Source organism: Crocodylus siamensis, chromosome 9 (assembly GCF_052110815.1).
Source record: "Crocodylus siamensis isolate JL-2025a chromosome 9, ASM5211081v1, whole genome shotgun sequence".
In the NCBI taxonomy this organism is placed as follows: Eukaryota; Metazoa; Chordata; order Crocodylia; family Crocodylidae; genus Crocodylus; species Crocodylus siamensis.
The window spans coordinates 15160557-15182979 of NC_143403.1; the positions used below are offsets into that span (position 1 = coordinate 15160557).

At 45.7% G+C, this 22423-nt stretch overlaps 1 protein-coding gene across 5 annotated transcripts; it reads left to right on the forward strand.

Moving 5' to 3' along the window:
• Nucleotides 1-2831: 2831 nt before the first annotated feature.
• Nucleotides 2832-19423, forward strand: PDP2 (pyruvate dehydrogenase phosphatase catalytic subunit 2). 5 transcript variants are annotated; one of them, XM_090063412.1, is made up of 3 exons: nt 2856-2877; nt 3133-3204; nt 13999-19423. In XM_090063412.1, the coding sequence occupies exon 3, from the start codon at nt 14052-14054 to the stop codon at nt 15648-15650; it is 1599 nt and encodes a 532-aa protein (XP_089919538.1). In that variant the 5' UTR covers nt 2856-2877; nt 3133-3204; nt 13999-14051; the 3' UTR covers nt 15651-19423. The 5 variants fall into 5 exon arrangements, with proteins under 5 accessions (XP_089919535.1, XP_089919540.1, XP_089919538.1 ...); XM_090063410.1 differs by having other exon boundaries at nt 2876-2948; XM_090063409.1 differs by lacking the exon at nt 3133-3204 and having other exon boundaries at nt 2832-2948.
• Nucleotides 19424-22423: the final 3000 nt, after the last annotated feature.

Genomic DNA, 22423 nt, shown 5'->3' on the forward strand with positions numbered 1-22423 from the left:
GGCTTTAACATTGGGTCGTAAATATTGCAGATCCTGAGAGAGTTAAATCTAAAAGGGAGAATTCAGGAGTCACAGGAGAATGGAACAGTGTAGCATCTCTTAGTAGTAAGAGGGGTTCAGTTTATGGACATATGAACATCATTGGGTGTTTTCTGGTTCAGCAGTGCAGCAAACAATAAGAAGAAAAGCTGTTTGACTAAAGCCAAATATATTTTCCTTTCCTTTCCTCTTTCTTGCTCTATTAATCCCTTCCCCAGTACCTCAGGATACCTTGGCATTCACCACAGGTATTAAATTCCCACCTCTGCTGGCAGGACTGGAACCCATGTTTCATTACAGTTCCTAATCATTAGGGTATTGTCAGGAATGTAGGGGGAGAAAATTTAAGCTAGGGGCAGAAGTTCAACACAAACTGGTTTTAAGTGATCAGAAACTGGTTTAAACCTGTAACGGAACAAAAGATCAGTGCACATAAACCAGTATCAAAATGGCTGAAACTGGTTTAAGATAAACTTGATGCTATGTTCAAACAGATGTAACTGATTTGGGTCAAACCAATTTATAGAAACTTCTGTCCCTGACCCCTTTCTGGTTCAAGTTAAATCACAGTCCTCCAGCATCCCAGAATGCTTTGCAGCCCAGGCTCTGAGATTCAGATGTAGGCACCTAGACAATGAGGAGCAGACAAGTCACAACTGCTTGCAAAATGTTTAGTTTAAGCAACTTTACTAGCATCACACAGGAAGGCTGTGATGGAGGCAGGGTTGATCCCAACAGCTTATCCTAGTTCTTTTAGCAGCTAAGTTTTCCCCCCAACATCTTGCTGCCTCCTTTCTCCTGCCAGCCTATCCGGTTTCTTCTTTCTCCTTATCTGGTCTTGGTCTTCACCCTCTTCCATACTGCCTTGTAGTCTCCTTGCCCACATTCCAATTTTCCATGTCTAGTCTGTCCCTACACTCAGCTTCTAATTCCCAGGAAAAAAAAAAGTCAGCTGGAAGCATACACCTAGTGTGGTCCAGTTTGGTTAAGTTATAACAAATGTGAAAGCCAGGTCGGGAAATGTTGGGCAACCTTAGGAAGAGATGGTCTCCTAGCAATTGAGCACATTGGTAGTATTTTGATTAATGTCTTAATAGTCAACTGCAACGTTTATACAGCATTCTCCTGTCACAGCATTTTTTTAGTTTAAGTATGGTTTTAATAATCAGTAAGATCATATCAGAACTTGAAGATAAAAAGCAGCCAGTATAAAATACAAGCTAATCATATGATAACATGTCTTGTAATCAGTTTTTGTTAACTTTACAAAATCAGAAATACTGATTAACCAAACTATATACCTTCATTTGTCTTAATTATTTTGTAGGTTTGGGACCATTTCTGCTTTTTCTACTCAGTTAAAATTATCATAGACTGGGATAGTAGTGTAAGATCAAGCCCCAGTTTCCACCTAGGAAACTGAATATGAGATGTGGAACCAAAGACTTGTCATGTAAAAGAAGTAGTATTGGATTTCCTCACTGACTTACACTGGCCTGTGAATGAGTGCCTCCAGTCTGGGTGGTCAATAACTGCAGGTCTGTTGCACTGGATTCTCAGAAGTGTGGAAGATCTATAACTCCCTATGCTGTGGTGCTTCGTACACCTGCCATCTAAGAGGGGAGGCTGCCTGAAAAGCAGCAGGTGGCAAAGTGTGTATGGGGGGGAGGCAATTGGAGAGTTACCTGATCAGAAAGCGGGCCAGGCTTGACCCACATAAATTGGGGGCCTGAGCTGGTCAGGCAGTCTTGTATCAAGAGCCACAGGGAGAGGAGCTCCTGAGATAACACTGGAGCTGAAGCAAGCAACTCTGCAGGCCTGGGAATGGGGAAATATTACCTGGGGGTAGAGAGAGGCTGGGTTATGCAGGCAGGCAGCCCTTATTTAGGTTTGGACGTAGAGAGGGTAGTGTCTGCCAGACAGCTTACTACTGCAATTAGTTTTAACTGGTGGTTTGTGGAAGAGACTGTGGGGGAGGTAAGGAGGTCCCAGCTGGCCTAAAGAGAGAAGCTATAGGAATAGAGGGCCTGGGGACCAGTATGGGTAGAGGTGCAAGTTCCCAGAAAAAGTGAGCATGGGGCAAGACTGAGAGGAGGGGCTGAATGGGAACGAGCAAGAGGCCAGAGGCTGGAGCTCAGGAGGGGCAGGGGCAGGGAGCTGGGGAGTTCGTAGCCCAGGAACAGCCCAGGGGGCTGAATGTCTCACTGGCCCAGACATGGGCAGGGCCACAGCTGGAGGCTGGTGGGGCAGAATTTCACGTGGCCTTGGGACAGGGACAGGGACCCGGGGCCACAGCTGGAGGCTGAGGAGCCCCTAGCCCAGGAGGGGTGTGTGGTAGCACATCCTCTGGGGCACATCACGGTCACCCCTGGAGCAGACTCCCCCGCCGCATTCCCATTAAAATCCGTGTGAGTCAGCAGCATGAGAAATTCACCAGAAGATATAGAAGAACTATTGCTTCATCGTACGGAAATCCCCAGCAGAGGTCACCAGGAGACGTCGAAGAGCCGGGTCTTTGCTCGTGACCTGGAATACAAAAAAAAATGTCCGTGTTGCATTCTACTGCGTGCCCAGCCCCCTGTAAGACCCTGGAGGACGGAGCGCCCGGGGAAGGGGAAGGGGAACGGGGGCGACGTGGGTCGCCTCACGCGGTGCCGCAAAGATCAGCCATTATCCCGGGCCCCTGCAACGGGGGCGGGCTCCGCAACCCATTGGCTGTCGGGGGCGGGGCGGGGCACAGGCGCGGGCCGGGCGCGGCCCGCCGATTGGCCCGTCACGCGCCGCCCCCGGAAGCGGCCTTGAGGCGGCAGCCAGCTCCTACGCGTGCGCGGCCGAGCGGTGAGCGGGGTTTGGGGGCTCCACGCGCCTCCTTGGGGTGTCGGGCAACTTCAGGCGGGGAGCCTCTGAGGGTAAGTTGCACCTCCGTGTGAGCGTGTGCGCGCGCGCGCGCTTTGAGGACGGGTGTGTGGGTGAGAGCCTGTGTGTGTGCACACGCACGTACCCCCCTCCTCCCCCCCACCCCCAGCTTTGTGGGGCTCAGGTTGGCTCCACCCCATGTTACAAAAGGAATATTTTGGCCCCGGCGCATGATAGGTGCTGGCAGCGCCCGGAGCCAGACGGGATCGCGTGGTTTCGGAGTTTGAAAACGACAGGAAGCGACGGAAGGTATTGGTTTATTTCCCAGGGGATTTTGTTTCCCTTGTGGGTTTCCGCAGGGACAGACGCCTCCGTGAAGGTTGGACATGAGAGGGGTGGGTGGGGATTTTGTTTTGTGTTTTGGTGACTATCGATTACTTCCAGACTCGCAGCTTTTATCCTTTAATTCAGAGGGTGGATGGAATCCGGTCTTCATTGGTGAGAGATACTAGGGTGTTGCAAGGCCTTCTCCGCGCTGAAACTAGACGGTGGTTTCTTTAAAATGCGAGGGAGGCCGGCATGTGGTAGCCGAAATGGGAAAGGCATGAGGAAAGCCCAGGAGGGAGACGTCTTAATTTTTCTCCATAAGGCATCATGAGGTGTCTGGCAGTCTCCTCCTGTAGCTCCAGCGCCGCCTGCATTGTTGGGAGTGTCCCTGCAGAAAGTGCCAGTAGCTGGCCTGCGCTGATGCTCCAGCTGTTGCAGATGCACTAGTGCTGGAGCAGTGCGGGGAGAGTTTTGCCCAAATCAGGGTCTTGATCCTATAACCTGAATTGTGCAGATAAACATGCTGCTCTTTAAAACCCTGCTGGAATAGTTTTCAGTTTGTCTCTGGGAATCAAGGTTTCTTCTGAAACTGTTACTGCAGGAGCGTTAAAAAACATCATTTTTGTTTGAGCCTGTTTTCTTGTCTCCCTCTCTGCAATTCCAGGTTTTGTAGGGGGATTGAAGAAGCATAATTAAGTGTTTTAAATAGGATTCACCCATGTGACAGTAGAGTAAATTTACTACAATTAAAAAGAAAAGGTAAACTCTAATTAAGGCTTCATTTCTTTTTTCTGTTTCTTTTTGTTTATCACTTAACCTGGACAATGAAAACAGTTCAGTTCTAGCATCTGACCTTTCCAGGTCATGTACCAACGCAGGAGTGGCCAACCTGTGGCACAAGTGGAACAGGCAGCCTCTGTGTCTAGCATGTGGCAGATGAGGCAGGGAGCAGAAAGCAGAGCAGCAGATTGGGGAAGGGGATCTGGGTGGCACCCAAGAAGGATGCAGGGCTAATTTGTGCCACACCTGCCAAAAAAAGGTTAGCCCCTGCTTTGCTAGCAAAGATGCAATCACAGCAGGAGATTGCTTGGATCCAACCAAGGCTCTTCCAGTAGGTGGGGAAGAATTGGGACACTTTGATTGAACTGGAGCCAAAATCAACCTGGGGCTTTAATCCAACAAACTGAATATCAAAAGTAGGTTTAAAGCAAGAGAAAAGAAGTGAGAGAGCTGCAGCATAGTGTAGCATGCATCCAAATTATGGCTTTAATTTTCAAAAGGGTATGTTCGGTGTCACAAAAGAGCATGTAAGAGTCAGTCTGTGTAGTGAACAAGCGGCAATCCAAAAACTAACAGCATCAGATGCTAGCAATGGATGCTAGTGGGCAGAAAGAAGTGTAAAATATAGTAGATCATGGGTGTCACATATTCAGCCCACCGTTCCTTTATCTGGTCCCCTGGGCTACTGGCAAGCCACCAGAAGTTAGGAGGCATGGCTGAGGAGGGGGGAGGTGGTCTGCTGCATAATCCAGGGCCCTCTGGACATGGCAGTCTTCAGCAGGAGGATGAGAGAAGGCAGACATAACCAAAGTTGCCCCCCAACCACTTTGCCTGTTACTACTGCTGCAGCCATATCCCCTCAGCTCCCTTTGTGCTGGAGATGTCACTCTGTGCTCCAGGTTAGAGCAAGAGCCGCTTATGCTGCCACTTCCTTGTGCCCCTGGCTGCATCTGGCTCACAAAGAATCCCGTGGTCTGGATCTGGCCCAGGGCACAAGGTGATTTTGACACTTCTGTGGTAGATGAACAAGGGGATCAAGCACATACACTAATATCCTGAATGTTCCTACAGTCATCCTTGTAGAGAACAGTATGAATCCTTGTGAAACTTTCATAGTTTAACCTGAGTAGGCTGCATTTCGGGGAGGAGGAGAAGGGATAGAGCTAATCAGATTATTTTGGCTGGATTTTTTAAATGTGCTGATTCACTGAAGCCAATATGTTTATATCTATTTCAACAGAATTTGCACTGGTAAAGTTTGTTATCTTGGAGCTAAACTTTGGTCAGTTCCAGAAAAATAGAGACTCTGGGAGGCCGATCTGGAAATGGAAGACTTTGATACAGTGCCATTTTGCAAAAGAGCTAGAAAGGGGTTGGTTTCCTTCCAGTGAAGAATGGAGATTGCAAAGTTGTTGACAAGAGTCCTCTGTGGTATTTTAGATGAATGTCTTTAGTTGCTTAAAGAAGTTTAGAGGAGTAGTCAGAGTTAAACGTTATTTCTGCATTTGTCTCGGGTCATTGCCAGGACGCCACAAACCAGAACTCCTGCATATGTATGTTTTCCTAGTCTTTCTTCTCTTCCTGACTGTGGATAGGGCTGTTAAGCCAAAGTATGCATGTTAAACTTTGAAGGTACAGAGGAGGGTGACACAGTTAAGTGACTAAGGGTATGGGGCAGCAGAGACCATTTCATTTTTGGGGTTTTTTTACTGTTAGAATAGTGTTAGGCCTTTTGACTGTAATGTTCTGCCTGTCTTTGCATCCATAGAAATAGACTGGTGTAGAAGCCGTCTGCTGATGTAAAGCAGTGATGTAAGCTTTTTCCTTATTGTGGGCTCAATTTAGTCCTGTGTATAATGAGTTCCACTTTTGCACATCTGCCCACTTCTGCCTCTGCTATCTGGTGAGTCAGCCACCCTGTGGTGGCTCTAAAGTTCTGCTAACCTGACATAACCTCAGTTAAAATATGCTATCGCAGCCAGTTACAACTGTAATCATATTGTTGGTCCTCCAGTCCCTTCCCAGAAGCCCTCTGGTCTCCTCCTAGTGTATTGTCTTGGTATCAGTTTGGCAAGATGTCTGTCCTTGTAGACGTACCCTCCATATCCTCCTTGCTTACCATTTCTCCAGCTTCATCCATGTAGTGTTTGTTACAGCAGAGGAGTGCTCTGTGATAGGGGGACATTTACCAGTGTGCTGATACCAGGATCATGGTGTGGCTTTGGGCTTAAGCGAGTAGATCTGCAAGTTTAATTCTTCAAAGTGGAATATTGAAGCATTTGATGACAAAGCTCCTCAGCTGCTCACTGATTATGGGACTGCACTGCAGGAAGAAAATAGAGTGGTTGGTTCTACATGAGGTACCAGATGGCCAAAGATAAAAAGAAATTACCCAACAGTCTGCCTGTTTGAATTGGGCTGTGTTCTGAGTTGTAGTTCTGAGTCCTCCTGGGCTCTCCCCTCTCTGTGATAGGACATACATACAACCCCCAAGATTTGGCCTTTTTGACCATCTCTGGTGTAGACACAGCTTTTGCTGATGAAAAAAGTGCTTCTACTAGTGCTTATGAACAGCAGAACATTTCCCATCAGAAGCTACCTCCTAGTATTTTGAACTCACTTGCCAGTACAGCTCTGATGCCAGAACTCTGCCATTTGGGTCTAACTTTGCCTAGATAACAATGTGTGTGTGCTTGGAGGAAAGTTTAAGCTGTACAAAACCATAGTGCTGGAAACAGGATCATACAGACCTGGTAAAGGGCTAGGGGGCAAATGTTTCTTGCTTGGAGTGCTAGAGCTAGAATTGACTGTGGAATGGGGGATGTGTCTGTGATAGAGAAACCTACAAAAAAAAAAAGAAAAATTGTGCTTATCAGTTCCTAATGAGGTATTGTAGAGCTGCTGATATACAGCAGGGTAGGCAGTGATGGATCTGGTAGCCTGGTCATTTGATATCTTGAACCGTAGCATAATTGTATACTATAATTGGAGGGGTGTCAAACTCCACGGAGACTTTCTATCCAGCTGGCTGGGCTACTAAAAGTTGTGGGGGGATGTAGCCTCCCACACATGTGGGGCCCTTGGGCCCAGGTGATCATGACCATTAATAGCCATTCCAGAAGCTTTGTTGCGCCCCAGGTCTCTGCTGCTGCCAGACCCCTTACCACCTCCATACCTGCTGTGGCCAGTTGGGTGACCACAGCAGCCATCCCCATGCCCCAGGCTGGATCTGGCCTTCAAGAAGCTCTGTGGTCTGGATCCACCTTAGGACCCCAGGTGAGTTTGACCCCCAGTATAGAAAATTGAGAGAAACTGGTGAAACTAGCAGGAGGAACTCACTCTCCTGCTAGCTGACACCAGCCCGGACATAGTGGGGATCACTGAAACATGGTGGGATTCAATGCATGACTGGGTGGTGAATGTCAAGGGCTACAGGAGGGACAGGATAGGAAGGAGAGGTGGGGGCGTGGCACTCTATATTAAGGAGGAATACACATCCTCGTCAATTAGCAAGGAGTCAGGGGAGGGGCACTCTGAAGTGCTTTGGGTTAGAGTACAAGGCAGTCGAGGGGAAAGAGACTTAACGGTGGGGGTCTTCTACAGACCTCCCAACCAGGGAGAAGAGCTTGACCAGGAATCATTGGGTCAGCTTACAGAGGTAGTGAAGGCTAAGGATGTGGTAGTCATGGGGGACCTGAACTTCCCGGACATCTGCTGGGAAGAGCAGTCAGCCAGGTCTGAATGCTCACAAAGGTTCTTAGCCAGAGTGCAGGACCTCCATCTAACCCAGGAGGTGCACAGCCCCACCAGGGGAGACGCCTTGTTGGACCTAGTGCTGACCACAGGTGATGACCTTGTGAGGGGGCTGCGGGTGCTCGACCACCTGGGCGACAGCGATCATCGCCTGCTGGAATTCACCATCCAGCTCAAGGTGGCAAAGGCATGCAGTAAGGCAGCAGCTCTAGATTTCAGGAGGGTAAACTTCAATGAGCTAAGGAGGATAGTTGGGGAAGCGCTGAGGTCCCCGAGGGGAGGGGAGTCAGGTGTCCAAGGAGAGTGGTCGCTCCTTAAGGAGATGATCCTCCAAGCCCAAAGGAAGGTAATCCCAACAAGGATCAAAGGGAGCAGGAGGGCACACAAGCCTCCATGGCTCACCAAAAGCATCCGGGAACATCTCCTTGCTAAAAGGGAGGCGTACACCCAATGGAAAGAAGGGGACATCACCAGGGATGACTATACTGTGGTCACTTGGGGATGAAGGGGGGCAGTCAGGAAGGCCAAGGCAGAGATGGAATTAGGGCTAGCTTCCCAGATTAAGGACAATAAGAAGTCCTTCTTTAAATACATAGTGGGTAAAAAAAAGGTTCCGGGTAATGTGGGGCTCCTGCAGGACACGTTGGGAAATTTGGTCATCACACCAGACGACAAAGCTAACATGTTTAACGATTTCTTTGCCTCCATCTTCCTAAGTAGGGACCAGAACAGTCACCGCCCTGCTGGGCCCCCCTTGAACCCCATGGGAGGCACAACTGGGACAAGGGTTAGTGAGGAACTAGTTGGGGAACTTCTGGAGGGACTGGACGTATTCAAGTCAGCTGGTCTGGACGATCTCCATCCTAGAGTTCTAAAGGAATCGGCCGAGGTCATTGCAAGTCCCCTGGCACGGCTTTACGAGCACTCGTGGTGCTCTGGTGTGGTGCCAGAGGACTGGAAGAGGGCCAACGTGGTTCCCATCTTCAAAAAGGGGAAGAAGGAGGACCCAGGAAACTATAGGCCAGTTAGTCTTACCTCGATCCTAGGCAAGCTGTTTGAGAAAATTATTCTGGCACACATCCACAAGGGGCCAGCAGGGGACTGCATGCTTAGGGGCAACCAACACGGGTTCATCAGTGGCAGGTCCTGTCAGACCAACCTGGTGGCCTTTTATGATCTAATCACCAAATCATTAGATGCAGGGGTAGCAGTGGACATAGTCTTCCTGGACTTCCGGAAGGCTTTTGACACAGTCTCTCACCTCGTTCTCATTAAGAAACAGGGGGACCGTGGTGTCGACACCCACACAGTCAGTTGGGTTGCCAACTGGCTGGTGGGCGCACCCAGAGGGTGGTAGTAGATGGGTCCTTCTCAACCTGGAAGGACGTGGGCAGTGGGGTCCCGCAGGGCTCGGTCCTCGGGCCCGCGCTGTTCAACATCTTCATCAGTGACTTGGACGAGGGGGTAAAAAGCACCCTGTTCAAATTTGCTGATGACACTAAGATGTTGGGGGATGTGGGCAGACTAGAAGGAAGTAACAGGCTACAATCAGACCTAGACAGGTTACAAGGGTGGGCGGACGAGAATAGGATGGGATTCAACACAGACAAGTGCAAGGTGATGCACCTGGGGAGGAGCAACCGGCACCATACCTACAGGTTAGGGAACTCCCCTCTTGTCAGCACGGAGGCAGAAAAGGATCTTGGAGTCATCATTGACGCCAAGATGAACATGGGCCGGCAGTGTGGGGAGGCAGTCAGGAAGGCCAACCGTACCTTGTCATGCATCCACAGATGCATCTCGAGCAGGTCCAAGGAGGTGATCCTCCCCCTCTACGCGGCACTGGTCAGGCCGCAGCTGGAGTACTGCGTCCAGTTCTGGGCGCCGCGCTTCAAGAGAGATGTGGACAGCATGGAGAAGGTCCAGAGGAGGGCCACTCGTATGATCAGGGGACAGCAGGGCAGGCCCTACGAGGAGAGGCTACGGGACCTGAACCTGTTCAGCCTCCAAAAGAGAAGGCTGAGGGAGGATCTCGTGGCCTGTTATAAACTAGTCGGGGGATCAGCAGGCACTGGGGGAGTCCCTGTTCGCCCGAGCACTGCCAGGAGTGACCAGTTATAACAGTCAGAAGCTGGCAGAGGGTAGGTTTAGGTTAGATATCAGGAGGTGCTACTTCACGGTCAGGGCGGCTAAGGTCTGGAACCAACTTCCAAGCGAAGTGGTGCTGGCTCCTACCCTGGGGGTCTTTAAGAGGAGGTTAGATGAACACCTTGCTGGGGTTGTTTGACCCCAGTACCCTTTGCTGCCATGGCAGGGGGTCGGACTAGATGATCTACTCAGGTCCCTTCCGACCCTAGAAACTATGAAACTATGAAAATACCGACAGATTATGAGAACTATAAGCCCAAGGCATCTCCCTCTTTGTCTTTAGGCCTCATCATTTGACACTCAGGTGGTATTTGTTTAGTCCCCACATATATGTGCTCTGCATTAGTTGGAATGAAATAAATCAGCTGAAGGACTCAAGATGCTTAAAATGACCCTGTCACTGTAAAACATCAAAAAGGTAAAGGAGGTTTGGATTTCCATATCTGTAGAGATTTAGACCTGGCTAATCCCATGGCAAACAGTGACCTTTCAGATCTTTTTTAACCTCCTCTTAGAAAAGGAAAAAAATCAAATGCAAATGAAATAGGAAATGAGACCTTTATGTCATATACCCCCACCTCTCACCATTCCTTTAGGTAGTATTAACACTCCTGTTGGGAAAGAGAGAAAATTAGCAGCTATTCATGTGGTTTGATCTTACATCCTTGAAGATGAAACAAGATAAATCTGTATGAGGAAGAAGAAAAAACAGCAAGGATTTATTTAGAAAAATGTGCAGCTTCTGTTTCTGGCACTGACTTTCTAAGTTTTGCTGGTGGAGAAAGATGGAGCACATGGTCTTAGCAGTCCCTCTGAGACCTGGCAAACCTTTACCAGTGATCTGGCTGCTTAAGGGTACTGCCCTTCTGGGTGATGGGCTGGCAACAGTACTGAAAAAATTCAGGCTGGCTAAACCAAGTTTAGTAAGCAGAAGTCAAAAAGTGGGACAGGAAAGGAAAGGGGATATGAAGAAGGGAGTAACAGCAAGTCTCATGCACCAGGTAAAGTGTGGGACTTTGCCATCTGTACCAGTTTCAGCTATTGCAACTGGGGCCATGTGCTTGATCTGTTTTGGTTAGGTCAGGATTAGGCCAGCAAAGCTCCAGTGGTCTGACAGTAGATTCCAGGACTTGAGAAGCTGGTGGAGCTGGTATCCGTGATGCACTGAAAGGAGTGAGCTTTCCCACCTGACTTCCTGACACCAGTTTCAAATTGTGTTTCTTTCTTGTTTGTCAGAGGAAGGGCCCCTCAACAGAGGAGGAAGGTAAGATAGCTTATCCTGGTGTGATTCGTTAACCTGAAGCAGTTGACTTATAGCACAGTAACCTTGGTCCATTGATTTCTGGTCCCATGCTCCTCTTGTTTACCAGACAGGATTTCAGCACAGTCCTTGGCCTTTATCAGTAGGCCTCTTTGTTTGTTTGGGTCAGTATGTTTTTAAATTTTGCTGATGTTTTAGAAACCACTTTATGTAACAGGTAAAGGTGAACTTTTGTTGCCTTGGACAGCTTCTGCCCAAAGTCTACACCTCAGATAAGTGGTACTGGAACCAAAGCAGCTCTCATTATAGACTGACTTCTCTTACTGCTGTGATGCTGCTTTCTGTCTTCCAGAAAAGCAGTGTTACATTTTAAATAGAGGTGAACCAATACATTGGTCCAATATGGGATTGGCCCTGATATAAAGAACATTTAATATATCGGAAATCAGCCATATCAGGTTGATAAATGCCCCATGCATGCGCACAGCTGCAGCACAGCCCGGCAGTGTGGAGAGCTGCCTCCAGCTGGGAAGTCCATTTTGGTGGGGGGAGGAGGGGGGCTAGAGCTGGGGCAGGGGCTGGGGCAAGTGCTGCCCAGTTAGGGTGGGCACGGGATGGAGCCACAGCTTGTCCAGAAAGCACCGGGAACAGGGGCACCTCCCACTGCCGTGCACTGCTCGTCTGGGATCTACTTGCCTGCTCATCCTGTGGCTCCTGTTGCTGCTCCTGCCGCTCTTTGGGAGGGCACAGGGGGGGCTTGTACCCCTGGATCTGCATGGGGTGGGGTGGGCTGAGGCTGCACCAAGCTCTTCCTGCCAGGGTGGGGCTGCGCTGGAACAGACAGCTGCGGTGTGGGAAGAGCAGCTATGGCAAATTTGTGGTTGCAGCCCCGCCCCACCTGGAAGAGCTTGGCGCAGCCAGCCCTGGCCCCAGCCCACCCCGCGCAGATCTGGGGGCACATACTCCCCCATCCCGTGCCCTCCCAGACCAGTGCTAAGAGTGGCGGGTTGAGCAGGCGAGTGCCGGACAAGCCACCAGACCAGCGGCTCCTGGTCAAGTGACGTGCAGTGGAGGGAGCTACTCTCCCCGTGCTCCCTGGATGAACCGCAGCTCTGTCCAGTGTCTTGCCCCCGCCCCAACTCTAGCCCCCCTCCTCCCTCCCTGTGGGGGCCTTGATCTGCCCCCCGCCCCCAGCCCTTTTCTTCCCCTCTCCCCCCACACCAGACTTACCAGCTGGAGGCAGCTCTCCATGCTGTGAGGCTGATATCGGAAATCAGATTGGTATTGACTACAAAAATCTCTGTCAGTGCAACCCTAATTTTGAACTTCTGGGGTGAGAATTGGCCCTGGATTAAGAGTGCAGCCATTTTTGCAAAGGCAGATGACAAAATTCAGCTCTGGAGTAGATGGGGAGATTTAGATGCTTAACTACTTGTTCTGGGGTCAAATTTAGTCCTTGACTAGTGGAAAGCTGTTAAATATCCTTTTACCACTCTTAATACCTGCCTGCTTTGGCATAGGGAACAGTGTGTGTGGAGGCTTAATACACATGACAGCAAGCTGTTTTAATTAGAGTAGCTATCCAGGAACCACTCTAATTATAAAAGACCCCCCCCTCAGCACCATGCCTGATGTCTCTTGTGCGTGTTAGCATGCACTGAACAGGAGGAGGACAAAGTACTGCATGGAACAAGGGCAACTCTCTGATTGTGAGTGAGCTGTATCAATTTTGGCAGTATAGGGGTACCTTTGCAAATTTGTATATGGAGTCTGTACTAATTGACTTTCTTAGGTTCTGTCAGAGGCCTTACATTAATGCCTTGTGCATGGTTTCCTTTTTGCCTTTGCCTGTAATCTCAGGAAACCACTCAAAACAGATTTCCAAGTATGGCCTATGCTCTTCAGTTATACAGTCCTAGCTATGAATTTTCTGGGAGTGGTGAACAGGTATAACAGCCGCCCTAAGTCCCTACTAGCTAAAACAGTCAGTCAGTATCCAGATCAGTGCAGTCAGTTTAAAATTACTTCAAACTAAGAACTTCTCTTGCTCGTATGATAATAGTAGTCAGTGCAGCTGGGTTCACTTCAGGCCTTCACTGTCATGAATGCTTAAGTGGGTTACAGGTAAAACTTGATTTGACCAAACTTCAGTTTAACTGGGAGTCCAGAATTCCTAAAGGTTAGTTATGACCTCCAGTGCTGTAGACCCAGAACAGCCTTGTAATACTCACAGGTTTCTCTTCCTCTCTTGCCAAGCTTAGTTTATCCTCCAGAAGAGAAGATTTAAGCTCCTTGTCATATAAACCTTAATTATTTGGTGATTTCAGATGACAACCATGAATTTTTCAGTTTATCCTGGTATTTCCTATATTGACATCATGTAGTCTCCAGTATTTGTGTCTATTATCTCAACATGGTTGTACCCTCTTTTTAAAGGTGTCTCTTGAAGGTGGCCATTACTCAGGTTCTGCTCTTTGGAGCTCTTGGACCCATTCGTTCTGCTTATTCTAATGGGTAGGCTTCTGTTTTCTTATTGCTGAAGTTGCTTTTAGCCTTGCTGTAATGAAAAAAAGGACTTGACTGCTTTGATATACTTGGCAAGCTTAGTTTAGCTGTTCTGAGGAGCTAATTAGAACGAGCACTCACAATACAGGCTCCTAAATTCACTTAACTTACAACTGAATGATGGAAAATTCAGCTCTTACATAACAAAGTTACCTCACAATAGCCTGCCAGGAATTTATTTACAATTCAACATTTTAATAATAATTTATTTGTTGTCATGTAAAGTATTTGTGTGGTATCTAACTTCTACCTTATTTTTTAACTTCCAGACTCCTAAAACTTTGTTTTGCTGAAAGAATCACTTCCAAGGGTCCATCTTATTATGTCAAATACTGTATCCTCTTGGATTTTAAGCTCTGCAAGAAATAGCTTTGTTTTTTTTCACGGAAAAGGACGTTTGTATTCAAAATGGATCCCGCATCAAAGCAAGATGAAATGCAAATGCATGTTTGCCAAAGCACCATTCTCTCCTGTTGTGATGAGCTGCAGTATAGACAGCGTCTTCACTTTAAAGGCTTTCAGACATACTTCAACAGAGGAGCAGCACTTCACTTTTCAGCTAACACCATCACAAATAAATGATGTATTGAAAGCAGGTGAATTATCCCATAAAATATCTGAATTTGATGGCAGAAATTCAAACTCTGTACTGAGATTTGAAAGTAACCAGTTAGCATCCAACGCACCCAGTGAAGATCGTAGGAGTGCAGCCACTTGCTTGCAGACAAAAGGAATGATGTTTGGCATCTTTGATGGCCATGGTGGTTATGCATGTGCTCAAGCAGTTAGTGAGAGGTTGTTTTATTATATTGCTGTCTCTCTTATGTCTCAGCAAGTGCTGGAAGAGATGGAGCTCGCCACAGAATGCATGAAACCAGTCCTGCCAATTCTGCAGTGGTACAAACATCCAAATGACCTTATGTTCCGAGAAGTGGCTTCGTTATACTTTGATCACCTCAGGGTTTATTGGCAAGATCTCTTAAACCTTGACCTAGAGACAGGTTTCAGTGTAGAAGAAGCCTTGATAAATGCGTTCAAAAGGTTAGATTCAGACGTAACACTGGAAGTCCAGGCCTCGCTAGAAAATGAAGTGATGAGAAACATTGCCCTGCAAGTGGCTTTCTCTGGTGCAACGGCCTGTGTGTCTCATATTGATGGTGTCCACTTACATGTTGCAAATGCTGGGGACTGCAGAGCAATCTTAGGGGTTCAAGAAGAAGATGGAACTTGGTCAGCGCTCTCTCTTACTCGAGATCACAATGTCTTCAATGAAGCAGAAATCAGAAGGCTAAAGGAAGAACATCCTAAATTGGAGGAGAAAACAATAATTGTGAATGACCGGCTGCTGGGGATCCTCATTCCTTCAAGGGCTTTTGGAGATGTTCAACTGAAGTGGAGCAAGGAACTGCAACAGAGTGTTCTGGAGAATGGCTCTAATGTTGAAGCTTTAAATATTTATCAGTATGTCCCTCCAAACTATTATACACCACCTTATTTAACAGCAGAGCCGGAAGTCACCTACCATAAACTAAGACCTAAAGATCGATTTCTAGTTATGGCATCAGATGGATTGTGGGACATGCTGAATAATGAGGATGTGGTAAAACTTGTTGCAGAACACCTTGCAGAGTCTACCGTCCGGAAACCAGAACTCAAAAAACCAGTTAACTTGGGCTATATGCAGAGTCTGCTGCTTCAGAGGAAATCCAGAAGCATGGGCTCACTTGACCAGAATATTGCCACTCACCTGATAAGGCATGCAGTTGGAAGTAATGAATATGGAGAGGTAGATCAAGAGAAACTGGCTGCAATGTTGACTTTACCTGAAGACCTAGCAAGAATGTATAGAGATGACATCACAGTTACTGTGGTGTATTTTAATTCTGATGCAATTGCAAATTGCTACCAAGGCAAGAAATAAGGACTTGAGTTAATGCTATACCATGCTATGGCAAGGTCTGATATGGGACCATTAATGTTTACTTGCACTAATAGTCAAGCTGTTAGAAGTACTGTTGACTAGAAGTCCTCTTGCTGTGAATTCCTTTTGAAAATTTTGGGCTGTGAGTTTTGTAAAACCTTCTCTGGGCTCCCAGTTATTTTGCTGGTGATACAGAATCATACTGCTAACAGCTGTGCAGAATCTGATTGAAGGCAGTGGTCTAATTAATGATCACTGGCCAACTTCTCCCCATGGAAACCACTGACCAAACTCCTGAAGTGCCCTAGTGTGGTATCATCTGTTGAAGCTATAGTTATCTTCTCAAACCGAATGAAAGTGCAAGAAGGACCCTCTTGTTCAGAGGTCTTATGCAAAATAAGCCGCCTTCTTTCCAAGCTTATTTTTCAAATAGATGCTGTTTGAGCATGAGGGTTGTATCTGATACTTCAAACTGCTCACCCTCCAAACTTAAGAGTGACCTTGTGAGCTTGCTCTTTCATTTAAAACTTAAAGCAAGACTGTTTCAGTTTTGGAAACTGTTAGATTACTTTTTACTAATACCCTTTTACAGGAGGCATAAAGAAACAAAGCATAATTTCTTCCAGAATGATTGACTTCAAATTGTGACATGGGGTGTAAAGACAGTTGTGTGGACACACGCTTGTGACAATCTAGTGCACTTTAAACTAGAATTTACAACTCAGTCTTTAGAAATATTATATATTTCTAACTTAATGAGTACTTAATGCCACCAGTGGTACTTGACTGGAATATTTTTATGCTTATTATTTGATTTACTAAAACCTTTTATATTGTAAACTGATCCATGAAACATTGTGTTCTAAAACTGCAGTCTGTAAAACTAACTTAAATACTATTCTGTAGGTGCCTCTGGAATTGTATAAGTACATGTGGAATCTAAATGCTTCAATTTGAAGAGATGGGTGCTCTACAAATTGCTGCCTTTACATTCTCATTTACAAGGTAGAAATGGCAATGCTGGTATTCCACCAAAGAATACTTCATGCTAGTCTCTCTCCCTTTATTCTCCTTTTCAGACAGGTACTTACTGTCCTGCACAGAAGACCGTTCAAATTGTCCGGGTGATTATTGAAATGCTTATTTGTCACTGGATATTACTTTTTATATTTAAAAGTACACTTTTTGGCATTGTGCTAAAATATAACCTACTTTGTCTTTTGCACTCCATAACTATTTGTATTGCTCTCTTTTGTACTTTGTCCCCTATACAAAGCTTAAATTAGCTTTCATTTTCAAAGCTGGCACACTGCTTTTCTAATGACTGTTTCCTTGTTTGTGCTCCAGAATAACTGGAGCCTGCAAGAATGTGCATTCTGGGACTAGAGGTCTCTGTTTGTTGCTGTTGCTACCAAGGAAGAGTACCTGTCTGGGTGGTACTGAACTAGCATAAATGTGATCACATTTTTTTTTCCTCTGCTCCATTTCAAATACAGCAGCTTTTCTCTTAATTATTCTGCAGTTCAGCATATTTGAAGTCATTAACAATTGTCCTCATAGAATCTTTGGCCTAAACTGTGTGGATTTTTTTCTATAGTGGGTTTTTTTTTTCACCAACATGAGTCATTTATTAATGCAATTGGAAATAATGCGTATGAATGAATATGGTATGTAGAGAACTATGTATATGATTCTGCTTGAAATTTACCTTGGAAATTTATTTTTAAAAAGTGTTTAAAGAAAATTAAAGATATGGATGTTTAATTGTGGGTAGACTTGAGACAATCAAGTCTGTGCTTTTTGATGTTACTTTACCAATTAATATATCTTGTTGCAAGCATTAGGCTCAGGCTGCAGTATTTCCTATATTGATTGCCTACGTGCTTTTCCTTTCAGTCTAATATCACTGTTTGATTTTTGGCCCTTGATTCATGAACACATTGAAGCCTGCATGAACATAAGTTAGACATAATAAGGATTCTTTGCTGAAAAGCAGAATACCCTAAGGCACTTGACTTGTACATATCAGAACAAAACAGGCAGCCCAGCTAGGTAGCTGTCACTTTACAGGCTCGGTCAGATACATTTTGTAGGTTTGTGCTCACTGTTCTAAGCAAACGTACTGGGCTTGAAGAGTTTTGGGTTGGTACTGGAGTCTGCAGGAAGGGTTTGCATGTGTATGGAGGGCTGTTACAGGGGTTGCTGGGTTTTATGACAGATAATAGTAGTATTTAGCCTTAATCTAGCTATAGGTAGCTTTGGGCTGAGGAGAGATGTCTCCCATGGGAATGAGGGAGCCAGATTTGGAAGAAGATCTAGAGGCGGGTTAGTCTATGAGCAAACATACAGAGGGAGTTGCTCTAGAAGCAGGTGTGTGGGAAAGGCTCTTTAGTGAATCCTGATCACACAGCCTTAATGTTTTCCAATGAATGATTTGAGCAGGGCACTCCCCTTTGCCAGTACCTGCTTGTATGCCTGTGTGTGAGCAGCTGCATATATGCAGGTTGGTTAGTTATTCTGACTGTAACCATAAAGTAGTGCCATTGATGGATGCATATCTAGGCTACTGCTTACTAGGTAAGGGCACTCTTCCATTAGTGGTGAGGCTAAAAACAAAGGTGCTAGATCACAGTAGAGTAGACAAAAATCTGATTACATTAAATAAACATATTTAGCAAAATATTTGAGAAGTAATTCAAGTCTGTGTCTGTTAAGGACAGCTTTGGAAATCCAAGTACTGAACATCTATCTAAAATAACTTGCTCTTAATTTTTGGATGTTTTCTAGTTCAGGTACAGTCAAGTGGCAAACTTAGTTTTCATGTTTTTTTGCAAAAATGGAACAGTCGGTGTACTGTGGATACTCTTATTACTGCATATGTAAATAGAACTGTTTTTGCAAACTGGTAACTTTTGTTTTGGAGATTGTTTGGCTATCTCTAATTACATGCCAGTATGTGCCCAGTTTAACTTGCAATATTGTAATTATTGTTCCTTGGAATATGGCAACAGGAAAGCAAGTAGGTGCATAAATAATAGTGTGCACACTCCTGCATTTTGTTGTAGACCAACAGAAATAGCCTAGGTCTGCTTGTGTGTAAGCATCAACTTCAGTCGGAGAACAGTCATACCTTTTCTGCAGCTGTGAAGGCATGGCTGGTCAGCATTAATGTACAGGGTATACATTGCTCTGGAGTCCTTGAGATGCATGTTTCAGTGGTAAACTTAGTTGATGGTGACCATATGGCTGTCACAGTTGGTATGATACAAGTCTTCCTCTATCCTGAACAAGTAAGCTTTCAGCATGTTCATTGGTATAATTTGAGTCAACTCAGAAAATGTAACTTCCCCAATGTCCTTATGGCGGGAAGCAGGAGGTTGTTCCAGATACAGGAATCAAGCTACCCGTAGCCTGTAGGATGTTCACCACGTGCCACTCTACTGTGCCTCTTCAATCTAAATAACATGGACTCCTCATGTATGTACTGGTATAGATAACGTATTTAAGCATATTTTGTGAATCATGACTGTGTCCTTGATTTGAACTATAGCCTTCTGACATTTGTGTTTTTAAAATGGTTAACATTTAAAAATAAAAATGTTTTTTGTTTGGAGAAGAGAAATCTTCAACTATTGTACTTCAAGTGACTTGTATGTATTTAAAGTTTCAAACCCTTGTTGTATGTTCGGTGGATTTTATTTTTTTTCTCCCTAACTTAATTGCAAATATTGAAATGAAATAACATTTTGTAAATAAAAACCTGTACTCCTGTACTTGTGATTCTTCTTACATTTGGTTTCAAGCTTCATGAACTTCACTAGCTGTGGGGGTGGAGAACTGGGTGATTATCCTTGAATCTAGGATGAGACCAAAAAGAACACCATCTCTGGAAACTTTAATCATCAGGTGTTTGGGTCTGAACAAGCAGTCAGTATCAAATACCATATTTACTTCATTCCAAGGCGAGATTTTTTGTGTGTGGCCATTTAACATATGGGGGTGGGGGGGAAGCCCCCTGTCTTGGAATCAAGTAGGAGGCAATGGGGGGAGGTGGGAGCAGCTCCCCTCCTTCCCTCCCAACCCCTGATTTATAGTTGCTCGGGAGCCAGCAGGTTCCTTCTCCACTGCACCTTGGGGCATGGAGCGTGGCCCCAGCTCAGCCTTGTGGCATGACACCTTCCACATAAGGCAGGTAGCAGGGAGCAAGCTGCCTACCCTCCCTACTGCCTCCTCTACCACCTGCTCCCCCAGTGCCTGACCCTACTGCCTGCCACTGCTTTTCCTACTGCAGTGGTGGTAGGGATGAATTTAAGATGATTCTCTGATAATTTGTTGCTATCCATGGCAAAATTATAATGTATACATTTGTGATGTATATAATAATTATTAGCAGATGGTGGGGATTGTCTTATTCAGGGTCATCTGGGATTGGGCTAAATACAGCATATTTTTGTGCTTGCTTGGAAATCTTGAAATTCTACTTCTGTTGATCTCCTTTGGGTGAGGTGGGGGAATACATATATAATCATTGACTTTTTACTTCTTGTAAACAGTGCTAGTGTCTCCAGCTGGTGAACAGTCTTCCCCAAGCATTGCTTACAATAAGTGGTCTTGGACTGTTAAGTCAAAACCTGTAGCAAAATCCCAGGTGTGGATTCAGCTCAGCCAGCAGAGCCTCAGCTGTTCGGGGGAGCTGGTATAGGTCTGACAAACTCCTTTGTCAACAACAGTAGCTCTCACCAAAGTACTGCTTTAGCTAAAGCAGAGGTGTAGCCCAAGTCAGAATATGAAATATGTGTACTTGAATGGGCAGTGTGCGCTTCCATTATTATTTATACTACCATGCTCTTGCCAATGTCTATTTAAAAAGAGCTCAGTGGTGTTGAGATATAAATGGGGCAGCCAGCCAGCCAAGGAAGCAGAGACTTGCCAATCAGCAACTGCAGCGCAGTCTTGCAGTAACGTGACACCGGGGTAAAGTAGGATATGGACAAACAAGTCGACTGTAGTAGTCAGTAGAGCCTGACCTGTCCATAAGCGAGTGAAATTGGGCTAAGCTGTCGCAGTTTAGTTTTTAGGTACTGTGGTGTTCAGAGCCAGTTTTCAGCTGCTCCCCAGTATTCCCTGTAATTGGACTGCTATCCATTTCCTAGGGGCCGTGAGGCAACTTGGTTCAGGGAAAAGAGCAAGAGCACTCATATCTCAACCAGCAATGGGTGGATGAGGGAGAGGCATGCCCCCCTTAGCTCTAACAGAAAGCATCTTCTCTGAATCCCTGGCAACAGTAGTAGGTATTGCAATTCACTATGTGACTTCTCACTGCATTGTACCTGGGATTTAACAGCTATTGTAATTTCCTATCTTCTCCCCCAAGCATTTTTGATATACAAGATAGTGTGGGGAGGATGACACTGAATGTGCTTCCATTGGTCAAGAGACATCATTAATTAGTCTCAGCATGCAGCTCTCACCTGTTGTCCGTGTCGGTGGAGGTTTCTGTCATGTTCATAGTAAACTTGAAATGCCTTCACACTAATGCCACCAAGTGAGAAGTCCTTGCCTCTAAAAACAGAGTTGGACTGTCCTGGAAGACGGTTAATAATACAGAAAAGCCCGAAGAGAAGCTGCTGCTGCTTTGTTCTCAAAAGTAGGAGACAGTTCAGCAACTGCAATTAAATAAATTATTCCCCCTTTTGGATTCAGCTGAGGTTTCCAGCGGTTTGCTGTTTTTTCCTGGTAAACATCTGACTTTCTCACAAAGTTTTTACATTTTTGGCTTTTAAAAGCAAACAGCAATCAAAATACAAATGTCCAGAAATTTTCCACAGCCTCAGAATCATGGACCGTAACTTGGAATGGGAAAAATTCAATGACGTGATTTGAGCAAGGGTATGCAGTCGCATGGTGAGGGGAGGATAGACCCCTGTGCATCCTGGTGCTACGTGGGAGTGGAGGTTCATGGCACTCTGCAGGTATGGGCCTTAGCTGTTATCTGTGTCAGCCCTTCTTTTATCTTCAAGTGCTTAAAAGCAGACCCACAGAAGGAAAAAAACAAACTTTTGTCAGTTGGTCAGTGGGTATTTCCAGCAATTATGGGAATGAGATGCATACTTTAGAAAAAATGACCGCAAGATTGCTGTGTGGAATGACTTCTCCGCAGTATATATAAAATACCTGTTTGGACAAGGATTTTATATTAGTGAGCGTACAAATGTTTCAAAATACTCAGTTGCAACATTGGCTGCAGTTTAAATGCTCCAGTAAGTGTGCAAAATAAGCCTCCCTTGTATAAGCTTATCTGTGACACTGTAAAATATCCGAATTCACCAGGCTGCCACCAGATGAAAGACTTCATTTACTACCCAGGCAAATGCTGAGCCATACATTTCAGAACTATGCTACATTTTTGCACAGGAGGAAGCATGGGTGCCAACTTTTATTTTTGCTGGGGGGTGAGGGGGGAGAACTAAAGTGATAGACACCTGGAAAGTTATGTATTTCAGGTGATGGCCCTCTTCCCAAGGGGAGGCAGAGGCCGGGGGGGGGAGGAGGGGGGTCATGTGGTCATCATCTCTGAGAGGAAGGACAGCAATGAGAGACATTCCTCATCCCTGATACTTATTTGACTGTGTTGGAATAAATCTCTTGACTCCCTGATCACCAAAAGAAGTATTTGTATTCAAGTTTTAGGGAATCTGTTTTAATTTCTTTTTAGGAAAGTCATATTTGCACTTCAGAATCTGTTCTGGAGCTGATTGACCCCCGAGCTAGTA